General features: G+C 40.1%; 1 protein-coding gene across 8 annotated transcripts in view; it reads right to left on the bottom strand.

Annotated features, from left to right (window-relative positions):
- The window catches only part of Celf2 (CUGBP Elav-like family member 2), a 539,378-nt gene that overhangs the window by 411,829 nt on the left and 101,204 nt on the right, over positions 1–26,345 (bottom strand). For all 8 annotated transcript variants that reach the window (XM_059263523.1, XM_059263531.1, XM_059263534.1 and 5 more), the window contains exon 2: positions 3,058–3,093. In XM_059263523.1, the coding sequence (XP_059119506.1) occupies positions 3,058–3,093 (36 nt within the window). The remainder of the gene's footprint in view (positions 1–3,057; positions 3,094–26,345) is intronic.

Genomic DNA, 26,345 nt, shown 5'->3' with positions numbered 1-26,345 from the left:
TCATTTTAAAAAGCCAGGCATGGTGGCATGCACTTGCAATGCCAGCCCTGGGAAAACAGAAACAGGCAGATCCCTGAGGAAAAGGGGCCGGGGTGCTAATGGCCAGCCAAACTAACCGTTTTCAGAACTTCAAGCTAGTGAGAGACTTCCTTGCAAAAAAAGAAGAAGCAAACTCACAACACAGCAACAGAAACAATGACCGCCCCCCCCCCCGCCCCCCCCAAAAAAAACCCAAGGTGGATGACACTTGTAATATAACACCTGAGGTTGTCCTATGGCTTCTACAGATACACATATACAATTTACCCACATATACATGAATACGCACACATACATGTGCATACACACACACACACACAGTTGTAATAGAAAAACTGTTTAGATTGCTGAATTGTCTTTTGCTACATGTAAAATAAAAGCAAGAAGCCATATGCAAGATAAAATTATTGTTTTCACAGTTCAAGGAAGGGAGCATGCATCCTATTTGTGGGACACTTCAAGATGAGTATTATAGGCAGTTGGTTTAAATGTTTGTTTTAATCTTGACAAGATCATTGGTTTTTAATATTTATAATATAATTACATTGCTTAGAGTGCATGTTGCTCATGTAATCTAATATTTTTCTGGTGACATATTACTAAGCTTTAATTTCGGCAACAGCAAGAATTCAAAAGCGCATTTAGGCTATCATTAGCAGTGGGAAATGAAGCTGGTGCTTGTTCAAGCACCTTGCGCATGTATCTTGTTTCAACTTCAAAGCACTTTTAGCTTCTGAGACACAATCCATGCTTCGTGATTTGTGCATTTGTACTGCGTATTATCAACCTGTGGCCGGTGACTTGAAATTAATGCCATGTAAGGCAATTAAAGGTGAAATATTCCACCACCCCTCCACACACACACCAGAACAGCTCTAAAAGGCCTTTGGGAAAATTTCAAGACGGTCAAAGCCAATGAAAACCGAATCATAACAGTGTTATAAAATGCACTGTCTTCCTTCCTAGCCACATATCACCAGCTAGCAGTTGCCGGGCTTGCAATTTTCCATTTTTCTTAGATGTCACAGCAAGAGCATGCTTTTATGACTAAAAGGATAAAAAACTCCAAGTGTCATGTCCCACTAATCATTAGCCGACAAACAAACAAAATAACTACAGTTGCCTTGTTCTAAATGGTGCGCAGGTATCAGAGGGCTCATTTTCTAGTGACAGGCTAAAGAAATCTGAAGACAGGTGGACAGCTGAACAAGGGATGGAATACTGCTAGGCTGTGCAAGCAAATGGTTGCCAAAAAAAAAAGACTAGACACCACAGGGAGCATTTATCATGAAATAATTACGTTATTTTATGTTAATGTGAGAAGAGAAATACTAGTCAACGGATATATCCCAAGCTGCCCCTGGAGAAAGCCAACAGAGCACCTGAGGCTGTATTAGATGCATAATTGAGAAACAACTAACCTTGTTTCTCATACTTTCACACATGCATGAAAATGACTTGAAGTTGCGGTTAGAATCGGATCGCCACTGTGCTGTTGATTTTCAACATTATTCAACAATAGAATAACAAAAATTCATGACAAAAAATAAATAGGCTCATTATTAAAATACCACCCACCAAACTCAAGAAGAGAGCATTCTGTCCCTTGGGTAATAAACCAGCTACAACAGAAGATCACTCCTGGGGAATACGTGAATGGCTGCTTGGTATTCACAATGAAGCACTGGTTAATAGAATTCAGGAGGCTCTGCAGATTTTCAGACATATGAGTAATTTTCATCTGCATGATTACAGCACGGTGTGGGTCTTCTCTGACAATACAGAGGTGGTCCGTGTCTTAGCCGTAATATAAAAGTTTGGAAGTCATTCCTCATTCCATTATTGCAGGATTAACTTCTTCACCACAAACATGAGTAAATACACAACTCTCCCCCTCTGCAAATGATGGGATGCTCAGCCCTTGATGGCAGACGTTTTCCAAGTGAAAAAAGCACTACAACAAACAAACTCAGCAGTGACACATAACTCAGAACACACTCAGGTTTAACCCCTCAAACTGGCACGCCTTTGGGATGCTTCTTTGAGATGCTATCCAAAGAAGTTAAATATTTGGATCACACTAAACAGTTTTTTTGGGCAATATCAATCATGAGTCTACAAGTAAATTTTTCTTAACATACAAAAAGCAGCTAAACTGCTTCTGTCTTCCAGATTGTGATGATCCATAACTTCCCATTCTCTAGTGCCATTCAGAATCACCTTGTTTGTTCCTTGTTCTGTTCTCGAGATTATCTTAATGGCCATTCAATAGTTCCCAACCAATCCTCCATGTCATGTTAATTAATTCTCAACTGGTTGTTAAGCACCTTCAAAGACTGAGCATAAGTTTCATGCTAAAGGCCAGATTTTAGATACACGGTATTTAGTAAAATGGCTTTTAAAAGATGGCTACCCCATTACTTTCTTTTTTTCTATTTTTCTTATTTTAACCACAATAAGAATTACAAATGTGTTTATATCACCAAAACTCTAATCAGATTCTTTAGAGGAAGACCAAGATTCTTTTATAAATCAATTAACCTCTGAATACAGCAATAATTGGCACATTAAAAAACACACACACAAAGTATCTCAGATTGCCAATTCTTTTGACTCTAATGAAAGAATTAGTACTTTTATGATTTTGGGGGTAAATATAGCTACTGTCATCTATCTATACAGCTATTATCCATCCACCCACCCACCCAATCACCCATCCATCCATCTACCCACCCATCCAATCACCCATCCATCCATCCATCCATCCATCCATCCATCCATCCACCTATAAATGTGTCTATCTAAAGACACAAAAAGAATGAGAATGATTTTGAGAAATCATTTGTAGATATTGGCCCAGTTTTTTTGGTGATATTGCTTCCATGTAACTTAATGACTCATACATAGTCTTTGGGCACAATAATATGGGAAAATGAGAAGCCCACTTAAAGAAGATGCAATATTGTTTTCTATATGTTTCAAAAATCAGGAGGAGAATAAGAAAAGCCAGCTGCTCACCTTGGTGGACTTCCAGATAACTCTGTGGCAGTATCTCTGTTAGAGAAAAAGAGAACAAGCATGATTAAATTCATTGTGGTAAATATAAAAATCAATCACATCATGAAATGCCACAAGGCAATGTGTGAAGATGATAAGGAACATGCCAGTGGTTTATCATATTTCTGCTTAATTTCCATAAACACCTCAATAGTCATTTTAAAAGGGAATTTTACACATATGTTACATGACTGTTTCTACTTTCTGCTGGTAGACTTTAACTGAGATTAAAACACTGAAATTTAAAAATGAACAACATCCAGAACGAAAATTGGTGAGAAAAAAAATCCCAAGCTGCCTTTTATATATTTTTAATGAAATGGAGCATGGTAACCTCTTTCCAAGAGTCACTAAGAGCAGAGGACTCTGGGAATATTGCTACATGTTCTTAGTCATCTGTAGCTTAAGGAGGAGCATGTATGATACAACATTCAATTCTTTTAGCAACAGAAGACTGCTTCTCTTTGTCCATTTCTTCCTTATGATGTTCTGTGATTTTGGATTGCTGAAGACTAGAGCTACCATAATTCAAATGTGTCAAGGAAACATGAATAACTAAGGGCTGAGTCATGTAATAATAAAAATGACCAGACATTAATTTCAAGACTAAGTTTTTCCTAACCACTACATTGTGCCTTTCAATCACAGATGTATTCTTGTAAACATAGGGGAACAGAGAAGAGTCAGAAGAGAAAGAAGTTTTATGTTATAATATTTTTAAGAAGGGACTGGAAAGATGGCTCAGTGCTTCAGAAAATGGACTGCTTTTCCAGTAGGTCTGGGTTTTATTCCCAGAACCCACATGCTGGCTCACAACCCTCTGTAACTCCAATCTCAGGAGACTTGATGCCCTTTTCTGGCCTCTATGGAGGAATGTATGTACATGGTGTGCAGATATATATGTAGACAGAATGTCCACACATTAAAAAAAAAGTAAAAGAGGGCTCAACTTTAGACTAAGAGACTGAAGATGTAATTTTCAGAAACAGCAATTTAATGTTTTAAGGGTCATGCAATCTTTTGAGGACTCTCATTAAAGATATTTACACATATAAAAAATCAATATATGTATACAACACAAATGTGGCTCATGATCACCAATGGTTCATGACTTTCCTATAACTCATGCTTCAACCTGGTTAGGAGGGTCATCTTTAAGATATTTCCTTTACTCATTCAAGAAGTCTAAGTAAAAGACTTCATACTCCAGGAACCTTTCTTGCTCATGCAGCTTCTAGAACTGCCTGTCTCCTTATACTTACTGTCTGTGGTAGTATCTGACTACTGGGGAAGTGATGACTCTCACAGAGCCAAGCTCCCTTCCAAAAAAAAAAGAGTGATTGTAAGTTCAGCTCCCTTAGAAATGTTCATTTCTAGCAATCATGTAATAGTGAGGCTTCTGTTTTCATTACTGTAAACATAGCTTTCAGGGAGAAAGTTTCCATTCTTCCAGTAAAACTACCCCTGAAGACATTGTACACCACCATATTGCTGAATCTGTCCATGTTCATCTATTTTTTGTGGGTTTTTTTTTGTATGTGTGTCTGTGTCAGTGGTTGTGTGTGCACATATGCGTAATTTGCTAATTTGCACATTCTGGAAGATGTTGTTGGGTATCTACTCTATCAATTTCTGCCTTATTCCTTTAAGACGGAGTCTGTCGCTTGAACCTGGAGCTATGTTGGTGGCCAGCATTCTCCAGTGAGTGACACTCCTCTACCCCTCACTGGGCTGCTATTATAGGCATGTCTTTACTGGGATTGCAAGTAAGGTCCCTCTGCTAATAAAGCAAGCACTCTTAGCCACTGGATCATCTCTCCAGCCTTATATATATTTCCTTTAAGGATTTAGTATCTACACAGGAACTTTCTTCTTCCAAGTAGAATTTGCCCCTGTGAGTTAGCCAGCTGAGAAGCACCCTTCTTAGTTTTACTCATAACATTTATTATAATAAAAGTACCCATTAAATGTTTATTATTCTTCATTTTGCTACTTACACATACATTAGTATTCTGTAAATATCAGTTCAGCTTATCAGAGTTGGCTTAATGAAGTTGTCTGTTATTCTTGCTGATGTTGAGGGTTAGATCTATGTTCAGAGTGAGCTCATAGTAATAGCAGCAGCCTGTGGTTAAGCCATAACTGTCTTTCTTTTGAATCCTTTAGATAATTATTTTTCTTTCCAGATTACACATTTTCTAATACTATAAGTTTCTTGATAACTTTTAAAAATATGTTGTTCATGCATTATAATAAACCAATTAGCCTTGGCATTTTCTGGCATTTGGGGCCAGATAATTTTCCACTGCACACATGAGATGCTGTTCTGGAGGTTTTCTGTGGTTTGGATCTGCAATATCTCCCCAAAGTCTCATTTGTAAGAGGCTTAGCTCCCACCTGGTAGACCCATGCATTGAGAAATGACTAGCTAATGAGGGCTCTGACATACTCAGTGCATGCGTACCTCGATGGATTTATCATTGGATGGCATTGTTGGGAGGCAGAAGAAACAAAGAAAAGGGGGTTAGCTGGAGAAAGTAGATCAGGAAGGACTAGTCCTAGGAGGGTATGTATTGTTCCCATTCTCTGCCCCCTGTGTCTCTGCTTTCCAGTTGACCCAAGGGACTGAAAACTTTGAAACCATGAGTCAAATTAAATTGTTCCTCCTTTAAAATCTTTCCCTCGGTATTTTGTCAGAGTGGTGAAACATCAACTAACAGAGCATCACAGGATGTTTAGTGGCCTCCCAGTGTTCCATTCTTTAAACACAAGAAATATTCGCCCATCTCCTACCCTGTTACAACTACCCAAAGTAAGCTTCAGACATTGCTAAATGTCCTCTGGGGACAAAACTGCCCTCACTTGCAATGATTCTGATACAAGAAAAGAGTACTCAAGATTCACCTCTATTTCAAATCCTCACTGGATGAACAGCATTCTCCAGTATCATGCATGGAAAACAGGAGGGCTGAGCCTTCCCAACAATGTCTGCCTGGCTTTGGCTCCTCCCACTTAACTTTTTATGCTTACAGGGAGTACCACTTCCCTCACCCACTGAGAGTTGTATTACCATTGTACATTTTACATTCAATTAATCATGATGTAGAACTGATGAAATATAACTTTAAAGAATGTTCTTATTTCTCTGAGAACTACACTGGATACTTTGGAAAGAACAAAACTGAGTCACTTAAGAGAAGTTGATGTGGAATTAGATCTATGGACAATAAAACTCTAAATACCGAGGAAAGGATGTGAGTCTAGAAGTGTCTTCAAGTTCTTGCTTTTCTAACAAACAAACAAACATACAAACAAACAAACAATGAGCTGAAAATTCCAAATAATGACTTATGGGTAGACTTATGTGTACAAGTCAAAACAGAAGTCTACCAAGCACATCTATATTCTCAAAGAAGAGGCATTAACCCTGTCTTTGCTAGAAAAAAATGCTGGGTAAAAAATGACCTTCATCACATGTCTGAAAATTCTATTTGATACTTCAAAGATTTAGACAGATAAATCAAGCTAGGTGTGGTAGTACAGGTCTGTGATCTTAGAGTTCAAGACGCTGTCTCAAAACAAACAAGCTGGCCAACCACAACAGACCATTGTGTGAGGCTGCAATAATGAACAAGTCAGGATTTTTGAGATCAGCATATCAGGAAAAGCTCAGACTTCAGAAACAAGTTTTTTTTTTTTTTTTCCAGTTTTAGAACATTTACTATTGCTAACAAATCATCTCAATTATGGCTTTTGTAGATAAACCATTGAGAGATATAAATTTAGTAGATGATACTATGATGTTAATTCTCTTCCACAGCCCTACTAAGGGAATTTAAAGGTGTTATAGAGACCATGAGCTTTGCTGTGGTCTGTTGAAGTTCAATGCCTATCACTCCAAAGAAAGCTAATAGGCAATGCACAAAGTGATGGGTACTTTCTGATCTCCACTGTTCAAGGAATCTTAGTTACATTTCCTGTTGTAGTGATAAAAATACCTGACAAAATAAATTAAGAAAGGAAGGGTTTATTTCAGCTTGTAGTTGGAGGGTGCATCATAGTGGGGAAGCCATGAAAGAACCAGCTTGAGGCTGCTGGTCAAGCTGCATCCACAACTGGGAAGCAGAGAGCAGTGAATGCTTATGCTCTGCTCCCTCCTCTTTACGAAGCCCAGGGCCAAGCCTAGGGAATGGTACCTCTCTCCTTTGGGTTGATCTTCTCACCTCAATTAATCTAATCTAGATCATCTCTCTCAGGCATTCCCAGAGGCTAACTCATTTACATGATCCCTCAGAGAAGTGCCTGGAGGCTTTGTTTCCTATAGGTTAACCCAGATCCTGTCAAGTTCACGGTCAACACTAACTATCACAAAAAGCAAGCTCTTTGAAGTCAGACATCACATCTCATACAAAAATTTAAATACTTGGTTTCTAGGACACCAAAGACACTAAAAATCTGTGGTTGTAACAGAAGCATGTCATGCTTTCTACTTGGAAGTAACCCCAGCTTCTTCAGCTCATGTTTAGAAATGGCTGTAGTTGGGGCAATATTTGAAATTGAATCACACTAAGTTCCTTTACTTCTTTTTCATTTCCAAGCTGCTTTGATTTCTCCAAGAAGGTGAATGTTTAAAACTGAATGAAATCAGTAATGAAAGAATGACAAAGTGGAATACTATACTTCAAGGAAAAGGACTATCCCAAGGGCTACGAAGCAGAGCACAGTGGGAAGGTGGTGAATGTTCCTCTTGGGCTGTGCAGCCTAGGCCATGCCCTTGACCTCATGAGACCCTCTGTACCTAGGATAGACTAATACTTGTAACTTTTGATCTGAGGCTATTGATAAATGGGAATAAACAGGAGGGCCCTGTAGAAATCCAACTTTAACAAGATGGGGAGGTGAACTAGAAGAGAGAGACACTTTTCAGCATCAGACGGGGGTTGTGGCCGTGTTACATGGTTTTTATAGATATTTTGCATTCTTTTAAATAAAAACATTCTGTCAATTTTAAATATGCAGCACTTTGCCAGTGGTGCCAGCCTTTCTCAGCTGTCTAAAGGAAGATGTGTCTCATCATCTCCCATCCTTGCTCTCTCCTCACCTGTGTAAACAGGTCCTTTTTAGGATGTGCTGAAGCCAGAGCTTACCATATATCTTGGCAGCTTGCCTGTTTCCTAAATCAGCTGGCAACCATACAGTGGAGGACATGAGTCTCCGTGTGAGTGTGGTAGGCATGATAAATATGTTTTGGAACTGGGGTGTTTGTCTTCCAGGGGACCTTTGAGTCTTCCAAAAGTACAAGGACTTGATTTTTTGAAATATTAAAATACATTTCATTGTTATTACTTATGCTGATCCTAGATTCTGGTAAAGCTTTCTATATTTTAATTAATTTTTTTTTGTTGTTTTTCGAGACAGGGTTTCTCTGTGTAGCTTTGCTCTTCTCCTGGAACTCACTTGGTAGCCCAGGCTGGCCTCGAACTCACAGAGATCCACCTGGCTCTGCCTCCCGAGTGCTGGGATTAAAGGCGTGCACCACCACCGCCCGGCTTATATTTTAATTAATCAATGATGAAAGGATTATCATCAAATAGACATCTTCTTTCCTTCCTTCCTTTTCCCTTCAATTTTTGCCTTCCCTCTGTCCCTCCCCTCCTTTCTCTCTCCCTCTCTCTCTCCTTTTCCCTCCATTTATTCCTTTTTATCTTCATTTCCTTCCTCATCCCTTCTTTCCCCTCCTCTGTTCCCTCTAACTCATTCAATTTGAGACAAACTGGGGCCTTTTAAAATCAGATCTGTTTCCAAATAATGGAGAACTGAGAATCTAGCTTAAAGGCATCACCAGCGAACTGTGTATTGACTTAGAGCAGGTCACTTTTTTTTTTTTTTAAACAAGGCATCACCAGCAAACTGTGTATTGACTTAGAGCAGGTCACTTTTTTTTTTTTAAACTAGGCATCACCAGCAAACTGTGTATTGACTTAGGGTAGGTCATTTTTTTTTTAATTTACATGGTGACCCTTAGCTCTAGAAAATTGAGAATAATCTAGACATTAAAGTTTCTTCTCCATTCAACAAAACCCAGAAATACTCCTCAGCACTTGCTCTGCCTTCCCACTGATCATGCATCTATTTTCATTTTCACTTTATTTTGGTTATCTTTTGAACTTCCTCAGCTTTCACTCATGTGCCCAAGATGTGTACACATATACATGTGCACAGCCATAAGCATTTATTACATGGTAAAACCTATTATTGTGCACACACATACTTGTAACTGATCATACATTGTTGTGGAAATTTTTTTACACCATATGAAGATGTGTGATTGGTTTAATAAAGAGCTGAATGGCCAAGAGCTAGGCAGAAAGAGGTTAGGTGGGACTTCTGGAGACAGAGAGGACTCAGGAAGAAGAAAATCAAGGTTGCCAGCCAGATGTGAAGGAAGCAGCATGAGCAGTAAGGAGAGAATTTAGATTTAAATAAATGGGTTAATTTAAGTTATAAGAGCTAGTGGGACAAGCCTAAGCTAAGGCCAAGTTTCATAATTAAAATAAATCTCTGTGTTTTATTTGAGAGCTGGTGGTACAGAGAAAGATTTGCTACATATGGCGCACAATGTGGGGCTTGAATATCCAATCATAGGGCCTGAGAAGCTAAGAAAAGTTCTGGACAGGGAGCTAGATGTAGCTTCCTAGTCCCGCAGTCTCTTAGGTGGGCTGGTGTTCAGCAGCATACAGAGGCACAGCTACTGGCTGCTGTCTACAGGCTGGGGCCAGCTGCCAGCACCATGCACTAAGCTTAGCCACATGGCAGCTGACAAGGCAGTTTAAACTTTGCCTCAAGCAGTCAGATGTTTAGGAAAGCCAGGTCCAGATACAGAAAACTTCCAAAAAGGTACAGAATGTTTAAAAATGTGCTTAGATTCCAAAGAAAGAAAAGAAAATGGGTATAGAGAGTCATCGAAAAAAATAGTTTAAAAAAATGAAGTAAAATCTTTAAAGAGAGAGTTAAATTATATATTAAAAAAAAAGCCATGTAAAGATGGGAAATACACAGGGAATCTGGATCCTATATGGTATTTTGTTGATTTTGAATTTTTTGAATTCTAATGAACAGCAAGCTGCTGAGCACATTGGATTGTGGAAGGGACTGCTGAGTTAAACCAGCCTATATACTTTAGGAATATCTTGGCTTCAAAATGAAAGTTGGGCAATGTGTTGTGTTGGAGAAAGGTTATGCATTTGTTTCCACAGGAAATGAAACTCTATGGATTCTTTCAAAGTTAATCAATCGAGATCAGATTTGACCAGGAGAGCTGGGGGGAGACCTGAGGATCTTGGCTACAGACATGGGGGAGAAAGCCAACAAAGACCACAGGACAGGTGGCATGTAAGCTGATCCCTCTGCATGGGAATAGCTCTGAGACTGGATGAAACCAGACCAATATTATGTCATCCTTTCATATATATTACAGTTTCGTTATACAGTCTAAACAAACTTATAAAGTTAACAGATGCCTTTTACCTGCTCAAACATAAAATAAAATATCATCTTTAACTGACTTGTGCCCACTGCACATACCATACTTGTGTTAATGTTACCTTTAAAACTTTATATGTTTTCAGAAAAAAAGGACAAGATACCAATAAAGGCAAGTCAGCCAGGTAATCTAGCCTCTCAGAACGCCTCTGTTACAGTTTTTTCAAAATTCTGCATCCAGAACAATTTCAAAGTTGCTAGCTGAGATGGTCCAGCCTCATGCACTACTCCAGCCAAGACTTTAGATAACCCCTACACTTTCCCATTACACAGAGACTGTACAACAAATGATTCATCCTATGATTTGACCATTATTTTATGGAGATGCCTTCACCCCAAGACTACAGGAAGCAGTCTAGAGAACATGATGCTCACATTCCTAAGAGGTAGGGTGGGTGGTTTGGGCAATTTGGTGGGTTATGGATGTTTGTCTTTGTTTAGGGGGGTTGGTTACAAGTTGCTACTGGTAATGGTCAGGCAAAAAGCTGAACAAAGGAGATTAGATTCAGGGATCTCATTCTGAAAAGAAAAAGGGAGGATATAGAAATGATAGGATGGAAGGGTATATTATTGAATCCACTTTCAAACTAAAAAAAAATGACTAGTCTCAAATATTTTGCATTTGGTGTGGGTTTTTACGTATTAATACAAATTTTAAGGTTATTTTGTTATACTATATATGTGTTTCTATTCTTGTTTAAGGTATTGTACCCCTGCAGCTCATTTTAAAATGTAATGTAAAATTCCAGTCCTTGAAAGCTATTTAGGATAATAAAGAAATACAGATTAATAATTAGTCATCTATAACAATCAAACATATAGTCAGTCATGTTAGGTATGTTTTCAAGGTCATACAGAGATACATTTTAGATAGATAGGTGATCTTCAAACACTTCAAAGACCTACAGAATATGGCATTTAAAATGTTTTAATAACATAAGGCTTTTCATGATGATAAAACATGTCTTCTCCTGGCAGCATCAATATACTTAAAAAAAAAAAAGGATGATGAGCATCAAAGAACCTCCATATGGAGTTTGCTTTCAATGTGGCAAAGCTAGCCATTTGGGCAAGAAATTGCTCTTGCCTCAATTGTTGACAGAATGGTATCCAAACTGGACAAGCAGGACACAAACAAAAGCAACTGTGGAACTTTGTCATGACAAGATAGGACAGTCCTTTAAAATTTCTGCTTCACAGAAGAGGTTGTCAGATATTCTAGGCCTGTAGGGTTAAGATGGATGCTCCAATGTTGTAGAGGAAACGTGGGTGACTGTCCAGGCAGCCAGATGTTTCTATGATTTCTATAGTTTTGGAAGTTGTTTGCTCTATATTTCCTGTTTATTCAGATTATATTATATTCCTCTCAGGTCTCTGATGGAGTTGAAGGTAAGATAGTTATAGTTTTCCTTGTTACCAAATTCAGAAATGAAACTCACAAAAGAGGTATAAAGTACATAAAGTTGAGAGACATAAAAGCTTAAATTGTTTCTCTAAAAAATGTTTTGAGGCCTAAAGAGATAGTTTTGGGTTGATAATACAAATTATGATAATAAAACTTTGGACTCATCAAAATAGGATAGATAATAGAGTATTTTCTACAAAATTGCCTAATACAAATGGACTAGACATTGTAAATGTAATTCTTACCTGATAATTGTTCTTATTGCATATAGTTTTACTATGTTAGAGTTAAAACCCTTTCCTTTTTATTTAGACAAAAAGAGGGAAATATTGTGAGATATTTGCTTACACTGTGTAAGGATATGTCAGTGTGATTGGTTTCATAAACAGCTAAGTGGCCAATAGCTAGGCAGGAGTTATAGGCAGGACTTCTAGACAGAGAGAGCACTGGAAAGAAGAAAAGGCGAGTTGCCAGCCAGATGCACAGAAAGCAGGACACGCAAGAGGAAAGGTGAAAGCCACTAGCCACATGGCAGCTTGTAGATGAAAAGAAATGGGTTAATTTAAGTTGTAAGAGATAGTTAGAAGCAAGCCTAAGCCAAAGCCAAGCTTTCATAATTAATAAGTCTCCATGTCATTATTGGGGAACTGACTGGAGGGACAGAGAAAGACTCATTACAATATATACTGGGGTTTTGTTGAATTAGCCAGCTGCTGATTTAGACCATTTTCAGGGGTTTGTTCATACAAACCTAGTATAGGATTAATGAAATAAGGGGTTATTATGAACTATAGGACATTCGAGATAAAAGACAAGATAGGAAAAAAATGTTCATCAGCTGCAGAGTGAGAATATGAAATGAGCCCAGATATTATGATTGTAAGGCTGACACTAAATCATGATAGTATTGTGCAGCTCAGCATATGGCAGCCATAGTGTGCATTCTCTCTCTCTCTCTCTCTCTCTCTCTCTCTCTCTCTCTCTCTCTCTCATATGTAATCATGTATGACCACATTTACTTTTGGTTATGTGCTATCACAGTGAATAACAAGGGTTAGGGGTGTGGTTCAGTTGGTAGAGTACTTGGTAAGTGTGCAAGAAGCCTTGGTTTTATGCCTAGTATTACATAAATCCAGGCGTGATGGTACAGGCCTATAATCCTGACACTCAGGAAGTGAAGGCAAGTTTATCAGAAGTTCAAGGGCATCATCTGCTACATAAAGGTCATCTTGAGATACACTGGGCCCTGTCTCACAAACAAACAACAGATTTTGCTAACAGAGACTTTACATTTTAGACAGGAAAGAAAGAGGAAAAAAACCTCAAATATTTATTATTATTTTACATAGTATATGCTATTAAGAAGAATGAAGTGTGGTCAGTAGCTAGAAAGTAAAACCTGGGGTAGTGGGGGAAGCTATAGTTTTATATGCAGAGTTCCTTATACACCTCTTTGAAGACATAACTCAGGAAATATCGAGATGCCTTAAATGCAGCCTCTTCCACCCCATGCTTGTTTCCTATGCTCATCTCTTTCCTTTGTACAAGTACATTTCCTTCCTTCTTTCAGGGACTCTTCCTGGAGTAACCCCCCACCACATGCAGACAGTTAGGAGGTGTGCCTGTTTAGAAACAAACAAAAACCTATAGGCTGACCTGGTGTGTACATTCATAATGCTGACAGAGACAGGGAGACCAGACCCTGTGGTGAATTCAGCTAGTCACTTAGGAAACTGCAGATTTCCCCAAGAGATAGCTCACATTGGTAAGAGGCGGCCTTGCCAATCCTCTCCTGTGTGTCTGTGAATGCACAGTGAGCCAGCTACGTTCACAGCCATGCTTCTGGCTTCTGGCTTTCACCGGCTTTGCCAGGGAGTGAGGTAGGGTGGGGTGGAACTTTCTACACCTTTCAGCTTAAAAGCAAACACCTGTGAGGTTGCATTTCTCTTTATGTTACCCAATACACTTTTGGGATTGATTTGTCTGATTAATATCCAGACAGGCTCCAGGCTCTGGCCTGTTGAGAGTTCTCACCATGGAAGACTGGACTTCTGTCTACCAAATCCCTCAGGACACATGAGGAATGGAGTGGGCAGGGTTTGGAGAGCTGGCGGCTTGCCTCTGAGAGTAGGCAGGCATGAGCTCAGATGGTCAGTTAAGAAAAAAAGGACTCTAAATTCGTGTACTGTCCAGTTTCCTTCTCATAGTCCTCATTTTCATCTTCAGAGATGTTGCTTAAGATTTTAATTGGCTCAAGGCTTATTCATAATATTTTAGTATTCTTTACATGACACGGCCGAAAATGCCTGCTATTGTCTGTGTTCTTGTGCTCAAGTGCCTTGAGAATCAAATTGCTGGGTGTTTCTCCTCGTCAGCACTGCATAGAGCCCATCTGGCCTGACTGGGACACAAGAGAGGCCACTGTTTAGATGGCACTGTTGTCCCCTCACTTTGAGGTGGTGTTAAGGGCTCTTGTTTTCTTTTCTTGCACAAGTGACATCTTGTCACTTGGCTCATGAGTCCGACTCTAGCACTGCCAGTGGCACTGAGGTGGAGGTGGCCCCCACACATTCTTGGCTCTGTGTATTAATCACTGTCCTCTTGATGTTCAGGGATGTTCTACTACCATGGTTAAATAGTACGGTATAGTAAGTACCTGAATAGGCCATCAGTAGTAATTTCTGCTTATTAACACTCACTTACTTAGACTTTAGCAATGGCAAATGTTACCAGCCCTGGAGGACAGTCGCTGAGCCTGGAAACCGTGTAATACGTTTCATTTGCCAACTTGTACTCTCAGATGAAAAGGAAATGCAAAACCACATACTCAAAATCCAGGCCAATCACGTGTAAGACTGGGGATTAGTTTCTTCTGTCATGGTGTGACTAAATACTGACAAAACAATGGGAAGGAGGGAAGGGGATGGAGGGAGAGAGGGAGGAGGGAGGAAAGGAGAGAGGAAGGAAGAAAGGGAGACAGGGAGGAAGGAAGAAAGGAAGAAAGGAGGGAGGGAGGGTTTCTAATTGCTCCCATATGTGATGGGAGCCAAGTGTACAGACAAGTGGACAAATAAGTGTAAATAGCTACGTAGCTGGAGAGATTTTTATCCATCTCATTCCACTGATCACTGTGTGTGTTTGTGTGTGTATGTGTGTGTTTGTGTCTGTGTATGTGTGTGTTTTGTGTATGTGTGTGATTGTGTCTGTGTGTATGTGTATGTATGTATGTTTGTGTGTGTGCGCACACACACACACACACACACACACACACACACACGAGCTCTCGAGAGTACACGCTAGGGATTGAACTGAGAGCCTATATATGCTAGACAAGGACTCTACCACTGATCCACATCTCCAATCCACTGAACTTCTGTGGAGGGAAGTTTTGGTGAAACAAATCTGGAAAGATTTGATTAGCAGAATAAACACCACCAGTCCTGACTGGCAAAGCAGGTTCTGTTTCTCCAGGGAAGGATGTTTTATCTTAGACATGTTCACTGAAGAGGAGTCTAAAGTCAGGGTGGGAGCCGCCAACCCTTCTATGTGGTAGAGGCTGCTGAGGGTGGAAGGCAGGAAAGGAGAAGAAGGCACTGTGGACTAAGGATTTCTGGGATGGAGTGATATGATGAGAGAAATGAAGAGACATACTACACCACCTTCTATACTTTGCGGAATGTTCTAGATGAGCTTTGGGTTGTCCTATACCTCCTGTCTTGTGCTGAGAGGTCTGTGAAGAACTCAAATGGAACTGAGTCCTCATGGTCCTTCTGGTCTCCACTCAATACTATGACAGAAGGGACAGACCATTACCACCAGGGGCTGGGAGTGGCAGTGTCCTCTGGTACAGGGATAGTTCCCTAGGGGCCTCTAGTCTGTACAAGGAAATGGAGCTCAATGGTGGGTTGTTGTTTGTTTGTTTTCTTTAAAAATGCACCAGAAGTCCCCCGGACTTCCCTTCTGAAGCACAGGTGAGTGCCCTAGCTTGCCCCCGACCCCATCCCTGGGCACCAGCCACTCTGGGGAAGACCTGCCCAACTTGGGCCCAGGTTCTGGTCCCCGGGCAGGGGCCCTTCTACCCCAACCGGGAAGGATCCCCTTCTCCAAAACCCCTGGCAGACCCTGCAGTCTCCACGCCCTGCCCCCACACCCATCTGCCTGAGCCCCAAGCCTCTTCCTGAGACTTAGAGGCCGCCCCCCAGCTCCCATCTTCCCCCGGACTTCCCTTCTGAAGCACAGGTGAGTGCCCTAGCTTGCCCCCGACCCCATCCCTGGGCACCAGCCACTCCGGGGAAGACCTGCCCAACTTGGCCCCAGGTTCTGCTCCCCGGGCAGGTGCCCTTCTAGCCCCACCGGGAAGGATCTCCTTCTCCAAGACCCCTGGCAGACCCTGCAGTCTCCACGCCCTGCCCCCACGCCCATCCGCCTGAGCCCCAAGCCTCTCCTTGAGACTTAGAGGCTGGCCCCCAGCTCCCATCTTGCCGTGGATTTCCCATCTGGAGGAGAGAGAGAGAGAGAGAGAGAGAGAGAGAGAGAGAGAGAGAGAGGAGAGCACCCATCCTCCCCCGGACTTCCCTTCTGAACAAGAGCTCCCATCCTGCCCCGGACTTCCAATTTGGACAAGAGAGCTCCCATCTGGACAAGAGAGAGAGACTTCCTGAATCTGTCAGCTCTGTCTGAACCAAGTGTGCGGACAAGGCCAGGAACGAACCACAAGGAGATGGGCAGACGTCAAGGCAGAAACACATACAACAAAATGAATAGTAATACAGCATCACCAGGCCCTAGCCCTCCTCCAACACCTAGACCTGAACATCAGAAATTGGAAGAAGCAGAAGAAAATAGCCTTATGAATGTCATCATGAAGAAGCTAGAGGCTCGTGTAGAGGAAAAGACAAAAAATGTGAAGAACGCTGTAAACAACTAGAGGAAAGGGCAAACAAATTAGAAGAAATCAAAAAAGTCCTGGAAGAGAACAATAAAATACTGAAAGAAAATCAAGAAAAATCAATGAAACAAATGAAGGAAACAGTCCAAGACCTGAAAAGGGAAATAGAAAAAAATGAAGAAGACACAAACAGAGGGAATGCTGGAAATAGAAAATCTGAGAAAACGATTGGGAACTTCAGATGCAAGTATAATCAACAGAATGCAAGAGATGGAAGAGAGGATCTCTAGCGTTGAAGATACAATAGAAGGAATAGATTCATCAGTCAAAGAAAACACTAAAGTCAACAAAGTCATGAACCAAAATGTCCAAGAAATTTGGGACACCATGAAAAGACCAAACCTACGAATAATAGGGGTAGAAGAAGGAGAAGAATACCAACTCAAGGGCACAGAAAATATATTCAACAAGATCATAGAAGAAAACTTTCCCAACTTAAAGAAGGAAATGCCTATGAAGATACAGGAAGCCTATAGAACACCAAACAGACTAGACCCCCCAAAAAAGTCCCCTCGCCACATAATAATTAAACAATTAAACGTACAGAATAAAGAAAGAATATTAAGAGCAGCAAAGGAAAAAGGCCAAGTGACATATAAAGGCAAACCTATCAGAATAACACCCGATTTCTCAATGGAGACTTTGAAAGCCAGAAGGTCCTGGACAGATGTAATGCAGACATTAAGAGACCATGGATGTCAGCCTAGACTAATATACCCAGCAAAACTTTCAATCGTCATAGATGGAGTGAACAAGACATTCCATGACAAAGCCAGATTTAAACAATATTTATCCACAAACCCAGGCCTACAGAAAGCACTAGAAGGAAAATTCCAACCTAAGGAAGTCAGATACACCCTCGAAAACACAGGCAATAGATAAAGCCACAGCAGTAGACCCCAACAAAGAAAAGTACACACACATCACCACCAAAAAATAACAGGAATGAACAATCACTGGACATTAATATCTCTCAATATCAATGGACTTAATTCACCTATAAAAAGACATAGGCTTACAGAATGGATACGAAAGCAGGACCCATCTTTCTGCTGCATACAAGAAACACATCTCAAATTCAAAGATAGACACTACCTAAAAATAAAAGGCTGGGAAAAGACTTTCCAATCAAACGGTCTTAAGAAACAAGCGGGTGTAGCCATCCTGATATCCAGCAAAATAGACTTCAAACTAAAATCAATCAAAAGAGATCAAGAAGGGCATTACATACTCATCACAGGAAAGATCCACCAAGATGAAGTCTCAATTCTGAACATTTATGCCCCAAACACAAGGGCACCCACATATGTAAAAGAAACATTATTAAAGCTTAAATCACATATAAAACCCCACACATTAATAGTGGGAGACCTCAACACCCCACTTTCACCACTGGACAGATCCCCCAAATTGAAACTTAACAGAGAAATAAAGGACTTAATTGATGTCATGACTCAAATGGACTTAATCGACATCTACAGAACATTCCATCCTAACAAAAAAGAATATACCTTCTTCTTAGCACCCCATGGAACCTTCTCTAAAATCGACCACATACTTGGTCACAAAGCAAATCTAAACAGATACAAAACAATTAGAATAACCTCCTGTGTTCTATCAGACCACCATGGTCTAAAGTTGGATTTCAACAACAACAAAAACTACAGAAAACCTACAATCTCATGGAAACTGAACAATACCCACCTGAATCACCAATGGGTTAAGGAAGAAATAAAGAAAGAAATTAAAGACTTCCTAGAGATCAACGAAAATGAAGACACCACATATCCAAACCTATGGGACACTATGAAAGCAGTACTAAGAGGGAAATTCATAGCACTAAACTCCCACATAAATAAGCTGGAGAAATCTCACACTAGTGACTTAACAGCACACCTGAAAGTTCTAGAACAGGAAGAAGCAAAGTCTCCCAGGAAAAATAGATGCCAGGAAATTATCAAAGTGAGAGCTGAAATCAATAAAATAGAAACAAAGAGAACAATACAAAAAATTAATGAAACAAAGAGTTGGTTCTTTGAGAAAATCAACAAGATAGACAAGCCCTTATCCAAACTAACCAAAAGACAGAGAGAGAGCATCCAAATCAACAAAATCAGAAATGAAAAGGGGGACATAACAACAGACATTGAGGAAATCCAGAGAATCATCAGGTCATACTTCAAAAACCTCTATTCCACAAAACTGGAAAACCTAAAAGAAATGGATAATTTTCTGGATAGGTACCACATACCTAAATTAAATCAAGACCAGATAAACTATTTAAATAGTCCAATAACCCCTAACGAAATAGAAACAGTCATTAAAAGTCTCCCAACCAAAAAAAGCCCAGGACCAGATGGTTTCAGTGCAGAATTCTACCAGATCTTCAAAGAAGAGTTAATACCAATACTCTCTAAATTGTTCCATACAATAGAAACAGAAGGAACATTACCAAACTCCTTCTATGAGGCTACAATTACCCTGATTCCCAAATCAAACAAGGATACAACAAAGAAAGAGAACTACAGACCGATCTCCCTCATGAACATTGATGCAAAAATACTCAATAAAATACTGGCAAACAGACTCCAAGACCACATCAAAACAATTATCCACCATGATCAAGTAGGATTCATTCCAGGGATGCAAGGATGGTTCAACATACGAAAGTCTGTCAATGTGATACACCATATAAACAAACTCAAAGAAAAAAACCACATGATCATCTCACTAGATGCTGAAAAGGCATTTGACAAAATCCAACACCCCTTCATGATAAAGGTCTTGGAGCGATCAGGAATACAGGGAACATACCTAAACATAATAAAGGCAATTTACAGCAAGCCAACAGCCAACATCAAATTAAATGGAGAGAAACTCAAAGCAATTCCACTAAAATCAGGAACGAGGCAAGGCTGTCCGCTCTCCCCATACTTATTCAATATAGTACTTGAAGTTCTAGCCAGAGCAATAAGACAACATAAGGAGATTAAGGGGATACAAATTGGAAAGGAAGAATTCAAGCTTTCCCTATTTGCAGATGACATGATAGTATACTTGAGCAACCCCAAAGATTCCACCAAGGAACTGATACAGCTTATAAACACCTTCAGCAACATAGCAGGATACAAGATCAACTCCAAAAAATCAGTAGCCCTCCTATATACAATGGACAAAAAAGCGGAGAAGGAAATCAGAGATACATCACCCTTTACTATAGCCACAAATGACATAAAATACCTTGGGGTAATACTAACCAAGCAAGTGAAGGACCTATATGACAAGAACTTTAAGTCCCTGAAAAAAGAAATTGAAGAAGATGTCAGAAAATGGAAAGATCTCCCATGCTCATGGATAGGCAGAACTAACATAGTAAAAATGGCAATCTTACCAAAAGCAATCTACAGATTCAATGCAATCCCCATCAAAATACCAACACAATTCTTCACAGACCTGGAAAGAATAATACTCAACTTCATATGGAAAAACAAAAAACCCAGGATAACCAAAAGAATCCTGTACAATAAAACAACCTCTGGAGGCATCACGATCCCTGACTTCAAGCTGTACTATAGAGCTACAGTAATAAAAACAGCTTGGTACTGGCATAAAAACCGACATGTGGACCAATGGAATCGAATTGAAGACCCTGATATTAATCCGCACACCTATGAACAAATAATTTTTGACAAAGAAGCCAAAAGTGCACAATGGAAAAAAGAAAGCATCTTCAACAAATGGTGCTGGCAAAACTGGATATCAACATGTAGAAGGCTGCAAATAGATCCATATCTATCACTGTGCACAAAACTTAAGTCCAAGTGGATCAAGGACCTCAACATAAATCCAGCTACTCTGAACCTGCTAGAAGAGAAAGTAGGAAGTAGTCTTGAACACATTGGCATAGGAGACCACTTTCTAAATAGAACACCAGTAGCACAGACACTGAGAGAAACAATCAATCAATGGGACCTCTTGAAACTGAGAAGCTTTTGTAGGGCAAAGGATACGGTCAACAAAGCAAAGCGACAGCCTACAGAATGGGAAAAGATCTTCACCAATCCCACATCTGACAGAGGACTGATATCCAGAATATATAAGGAACTCAAGAAATTAGACATCAAAATGCCCAACAGTCCAATTAAGAAATGGGCTATAGAACTAAACAGAGAATTCTCAACAGAGGAAACTCAAATGGCTGAAAGACATTTAAGGAATTGCTCAACATCCCTAATCATCAGGGAAATGCAAATCAAAACAACTCTGAGATACCACCTTACGCCTGTCAGAATGGCTAAGATCAAAAACACTGAAGACACCTTATGCTGGAGAGGATGTGGAGCTAGGGGAACTCTCCTCCACTGCTGGTGGGAATGCAAGGTGGTACAACCACTTTGGAAATCAATATGGCGATTTCTTAGAAAATTGGGAATCCATCTCCCCCAAGATCCAGCTATACCACTCTTGGGCATATACCCAAGGAATGCTCAACCACACCACAAGAGCACTTGTTCAGCTATGTTCATATCAGCGTTGTTTGTAATAGCCAGAACATGGAAACAACCTAGATGCCCTTCAACTGAAGAATGGATAAACAAAATGTGGTACATATACACAATGGAATACTACTCAGCAGAGAAAAACAATGACATCATGAGGTTTGCAGACAAATGGATGGATCTAGAAAAAATCATCCTGAGTGAGGTATCCCAGACTCAGAAAGACAAACATGGTATGTACTCACTCATAACAGGATACTAGATGTGGAACAAGGATGACTGGACTGCTACTCACATCACCAGGCAGGCTACCTGGAAAACAGGACCCCAAGAAAGACACAGGGATCGCCCAACGACAGAGAAATGGAATGAGATCTACATGAACAGCCTGGACATGAGTGGGGGTAGTGAAGGGTGAGGGTCGAGGGAAAGAGAGCTTGGGTGAGTGGGAGATCCCAGCTGGATCAAAAACAGAGAGGGAGAACAAGGAATAGGAGACCATGGTAAATGAAGACCACATGAGAATAGGAAGAAACAAAGTGCTAGAGAGGCCCACAGAAATCCACAAAGATACCCCCACAACAGACTGCTGGCAATGGTCGAGAGACAGTCCGAACTGACCTACTCTGGTGATGGGATGGCCAAACACCCTAACTGTCGTGCTAGAAACCTCATCCAACTACTGATGGATCTGGATGCAGAGATCCATGACTAGGCCCCAGGTGGATCTCTGGGAGTCCAATTAGCGAGAATGAGGAGGGTTTATATGAGAGAGAATTGTTGAGACCAAGGTCGGATAAAGCACAGAGACAAATAGCCAAACAAACGGAAACACATGAAATATGAACCAATGGCTGAGGGGTCACCAACTGGATCAGGCCCTCTGAGTGGGTGAGACAGTTGATTGGCCTGATCTGTTTGGGAGGCATCCAGGCAGTGGGACCGGGTCCTGTGCTCATTGCATGAGTTGGCTGTTTGAAACCTGGGGCCTATGCAGTGTCCCTTGGCTCGGCATGGGAGGAGGGGACTGGACCTACCTGGACTGAGTCCACCAGGTTGATCTCAGTCTGTGGGGAAGGCTTTGCCCTGGAGGAGATTGGAATGGGGGGCGGGCTGGGGGGAAGGTGAGGGGGGCGGGAGGGGGGAGAACAAGGGAATCTGTGGCTGATATGTAGAACTGAATTGTATTGCAAAATAAAAATTAAAAAAAAAAAAAGAAAGAAAAATGCACCAGAAATGATATCATAACGAACTCTGATCTCAGGGCAGAGAGAAGCCAACCATGGAAAAGAGAAGAACTGAAGGTTGTTTTGATGTAAGAACAGAACCTTTTTGTTTATTTCTTGTCTTTTTTTTTTTTTTTTTTTCAGAGAAGTTACCCTTACATCATAACAAAATACTCTGTTTTCCTAAAGACAAAAAGGCCATTTCTTGAGTCAGTGAGATGGCCCAGCAGGCATAGGCGTTTGTCATGCCAACCCATTGACCTGAGTTCTCCCCCCAGAACTCATGTAAAGGTAGAAGGAGAGAGCTGACTCCACAAAGATGTCTTCTGACATCCTCATGCATGTCATGGCACATACTTGTGCACACACAAACACACGACAATAAATAATATTTTTGAAGCTGACATCTTTTTCTATACTACAGTATTAATTTTAGATCAGTTTTCCTATAGGCACAAGGGCAGAAGATGTCCCCATCGACCCTCACTTAGAGAGGCCCAAAAGGGAGGGGGTACCAACAGGTTCACTTAGCCCTGGGGACCAAGGGCCAGCCTTTGTGCAGACACAGAATACAAGGCATTTGTGTGTGTGTGTGAGGAGGGGGAGGTTGCAGAGGAAGGGAGAGAGGCAGTGAGGAAGGGAGGGAGAGAGAAAGAGGGGTAGGGATCCTTTTATGAGTAAGATAATTTTACCTATTTGAAACAACATTATTCTAAGCGTCATTAGCAGGGGGACAGTTAATGCCATTTTAGAGCCTCCAAATTTTCCATGTTACTTCTGAGAGCCTCTGCTGGGCCCATTAAATTCGGTATTCATATTACCTCTGAAAATTCAAATGCACGCATTCAGTGTGTCAGCCCCAGTGGGTCATGTCCAAGTCGCTCATTGAACCAGCACCATTATGTCCTGTTCTGCAGCAATGGGAAATTTGAACCAACCCCAGATGAAATCTACAACCTTCAGCTCATTCAGAGATGACAATTATGTCTCTACAATCACTAAAATAAAGAAATAAAATAAAACAAACTGAAACGGAATCAACAGCAAAAGAGCTAAATTATAGATAAGAGAATATTCATAAAACTATACCTCATCTCATGAACGTGGGTGCTCTGCCTCATGCCAGGATTTCTTTAGGCATTGGTGATATTCAGTATATTGCAATTGAGTGCAATTACAGTTAGCTATAATTAAGAACAATTACAGCTTTTATTTCTCTACTTGTTCTTTAAAAGCACATTTGTAATAAAACTTTTTTTTAAAAGGTGAAGAATATAATTATACATCCTTATAACATCTCAAATAATTAGTTTGACTAAAGTTTCCTCTGGAACAATTTTCATTTTAACTGTCAGATCTGCCATTTATAGTCAATGGAACATACTTTAAAAAAATTCCATCATTAACCTTTTTCACCCCATATAGCTGTATATGAATTACTAGTACAAATGAGAGGTTTCAGTATTTGAATATCCAGAGCTTGTTGCAAGGTAAATTTTTTTTACTAATGTTTGCATGTATATGTGCATGCACACAAATGTGTGCATGTGCATTATGTATGTATGTATGTATGTATATATGTGTGTGTGCATGTGTATGTATGTGCATGTATATGTATTTGTGTGTGTACATGTGTATGTTGTGTATGTATATATGTATATAAGTACATGTATATGTATGAATGTGTTTTTGTCTTTGAAAATAAAAGGTAATTTGTAGAGAATATTTTCCTGATAAAGATTTTGGGGAACAGTTGCTTTTTGCAGGCCACCATGTTCTCTATTTCATATATTTATAAGACACTGCCCTGTTTAATTGCTGTGTATTTATGAGGTGCAAAGCCAAGAGGTCCCAAGATTATGACAGAGCCTCCTTTGGTTTCACAGCTCAATATGAGCTTAATTGTGACAGTGAAACAATACTTTCCTATAAATCACGACTGTAGCTCAACGCCATATCATATCAACGCCTGCTGTCTTTTTTGTTAAATTCCAGGTCAGGACTTGATCATCACCTTTGAACATCTCTAGCACCAACATACACAACTAAGAATGGCTGGCGCAAAGAGCCCAATAAATGAAACATGTACAGTGCCCCCCAAAAGAGCCTTTTTTTTTAAGGTCTTTGCCATCAATGTTGAAAATAACTGATTATTAATTATCTGAATGACTACTTGAACATCAGAGAAATTTAACAATTTGACCCTGGACATTAAGGATAATCTCACTTCTTATCCAACTGAGACATGAGGCCTGGGAAGCAGATGGTTTGACAAAGTCTATGCACACCGAGAATGAGCAATTGGGGTAAATCATCTCTCAAGGTCCTTTCCCACCTTGAGATGACCTAATAGCTGACCGTGTAGCACTCTGATGTCAATCAGGCTAAAAGGAGCACATGTGGCTGTGATGGGTAGGTTGGTAGCAAGCTACTCCACAGGACAAGATCAATGTGTCAATGGTACTAACCTATTGAGACACTGCTGTTGTTGCTCATATATACTCAATATTACAAATCCTGGAAAAGACCTGGATGTGGTTTATGATTTTATATTTACCATAATATTCATTATGTATTTTTATATGATATCAACCACAAAGAACTATGTATTTGCTACGCTTTAATCACTTTGCCTAGCACTTGATACACATTTTACCTTTTGCTCTTCACAATATTATTATGCTCATCGTTCACATGAGAAAACCAAGGCTCGGAGGAATTGAGTAAGTAAGAATCCAAGCATATTAAATTCTAAGATATGTGAGTAAAACAAGAAAAAGAAGCAAAACATAGCCAGTTATTCTTAAGAGACACCAGAAGTTAGACGATCTGGAAGTCTCGACAAATTTTAAATTTAAAGTAAGTGGGAACTAAACAAAAAGTTCCATTTCTAACTTTAAATATAAATCCGTAAACATGTATTTCACCATTGACTGGGCACAGAAATACTCTTTTCTTATCTTTCCTTTCTTGAGAAAAGACAATATAGACGCTGGCCTCAAACTCTCCATCTCCTTGCCTCAGTTTTTCTAAGTTCTGGGATGACAGGGAAGGTAGAGACATTTTCTAAGTAAAGGGTCTATGTGTGTCAAGAGTGGTAAGCGCAGAGGAGGGGTGAGGTGGTATTTCTCAGAGTGAGGTATTAGGTACAACATTCTCTTCAACTCTTGATTTTCCATCATCCCAAAGTATGTATGATGGCATGGACATTGGATCACACAGCTGTCTCTAACAGAAGAAACAATCTGTGTCTCCAAAGATAAGGTTATGGTGGGAGCTGTACTGTGGCTGTTTTGAAGTCTGTGGAGAGGTTGAAAAGAATGATGTAGACTCTGATGCTGCAAGATAGAATTACAAAGCACGATGTAATATAATTACCATTACAGAATAATACAGTTTAGCTGAAGAATATTTATGTCTAAAGTAGAAAATAGAAAAAGATACTCCATCAGTAGATTTGAGTTTGAATATGGACAGCAATAGACTGAGGAAGTAGTGGTTTCTACTTAGAAGCACTCAGTACTTGGTGTCTATTATCTGCCTTGCATCCCAGGGCACTCGGCACCAAAGATGCGCTCACTCACTGTGCCATTAGCTAGACCAGGTACCAACACACTGCTAGTGAGTTT

This window comes from Peromyscus eremicus, chromosome 5 (genome assembly GCF_949786415.1).
Source record: "Peromyscus eremicus chromosome 5, PerEre_H2_v1, whole genome shotgun sequence".
Lineage (NCBI taxonomy): Eukaryota > Metazoa > Chordata > Mammalia > Rodentia > Cricetidae > Peromyscus > Peromyscus eremicus.
Note: the sequence above shows the minus strand (reverse complement) of the source record. Positions and strands in the feature narration are given on the sequence as shown.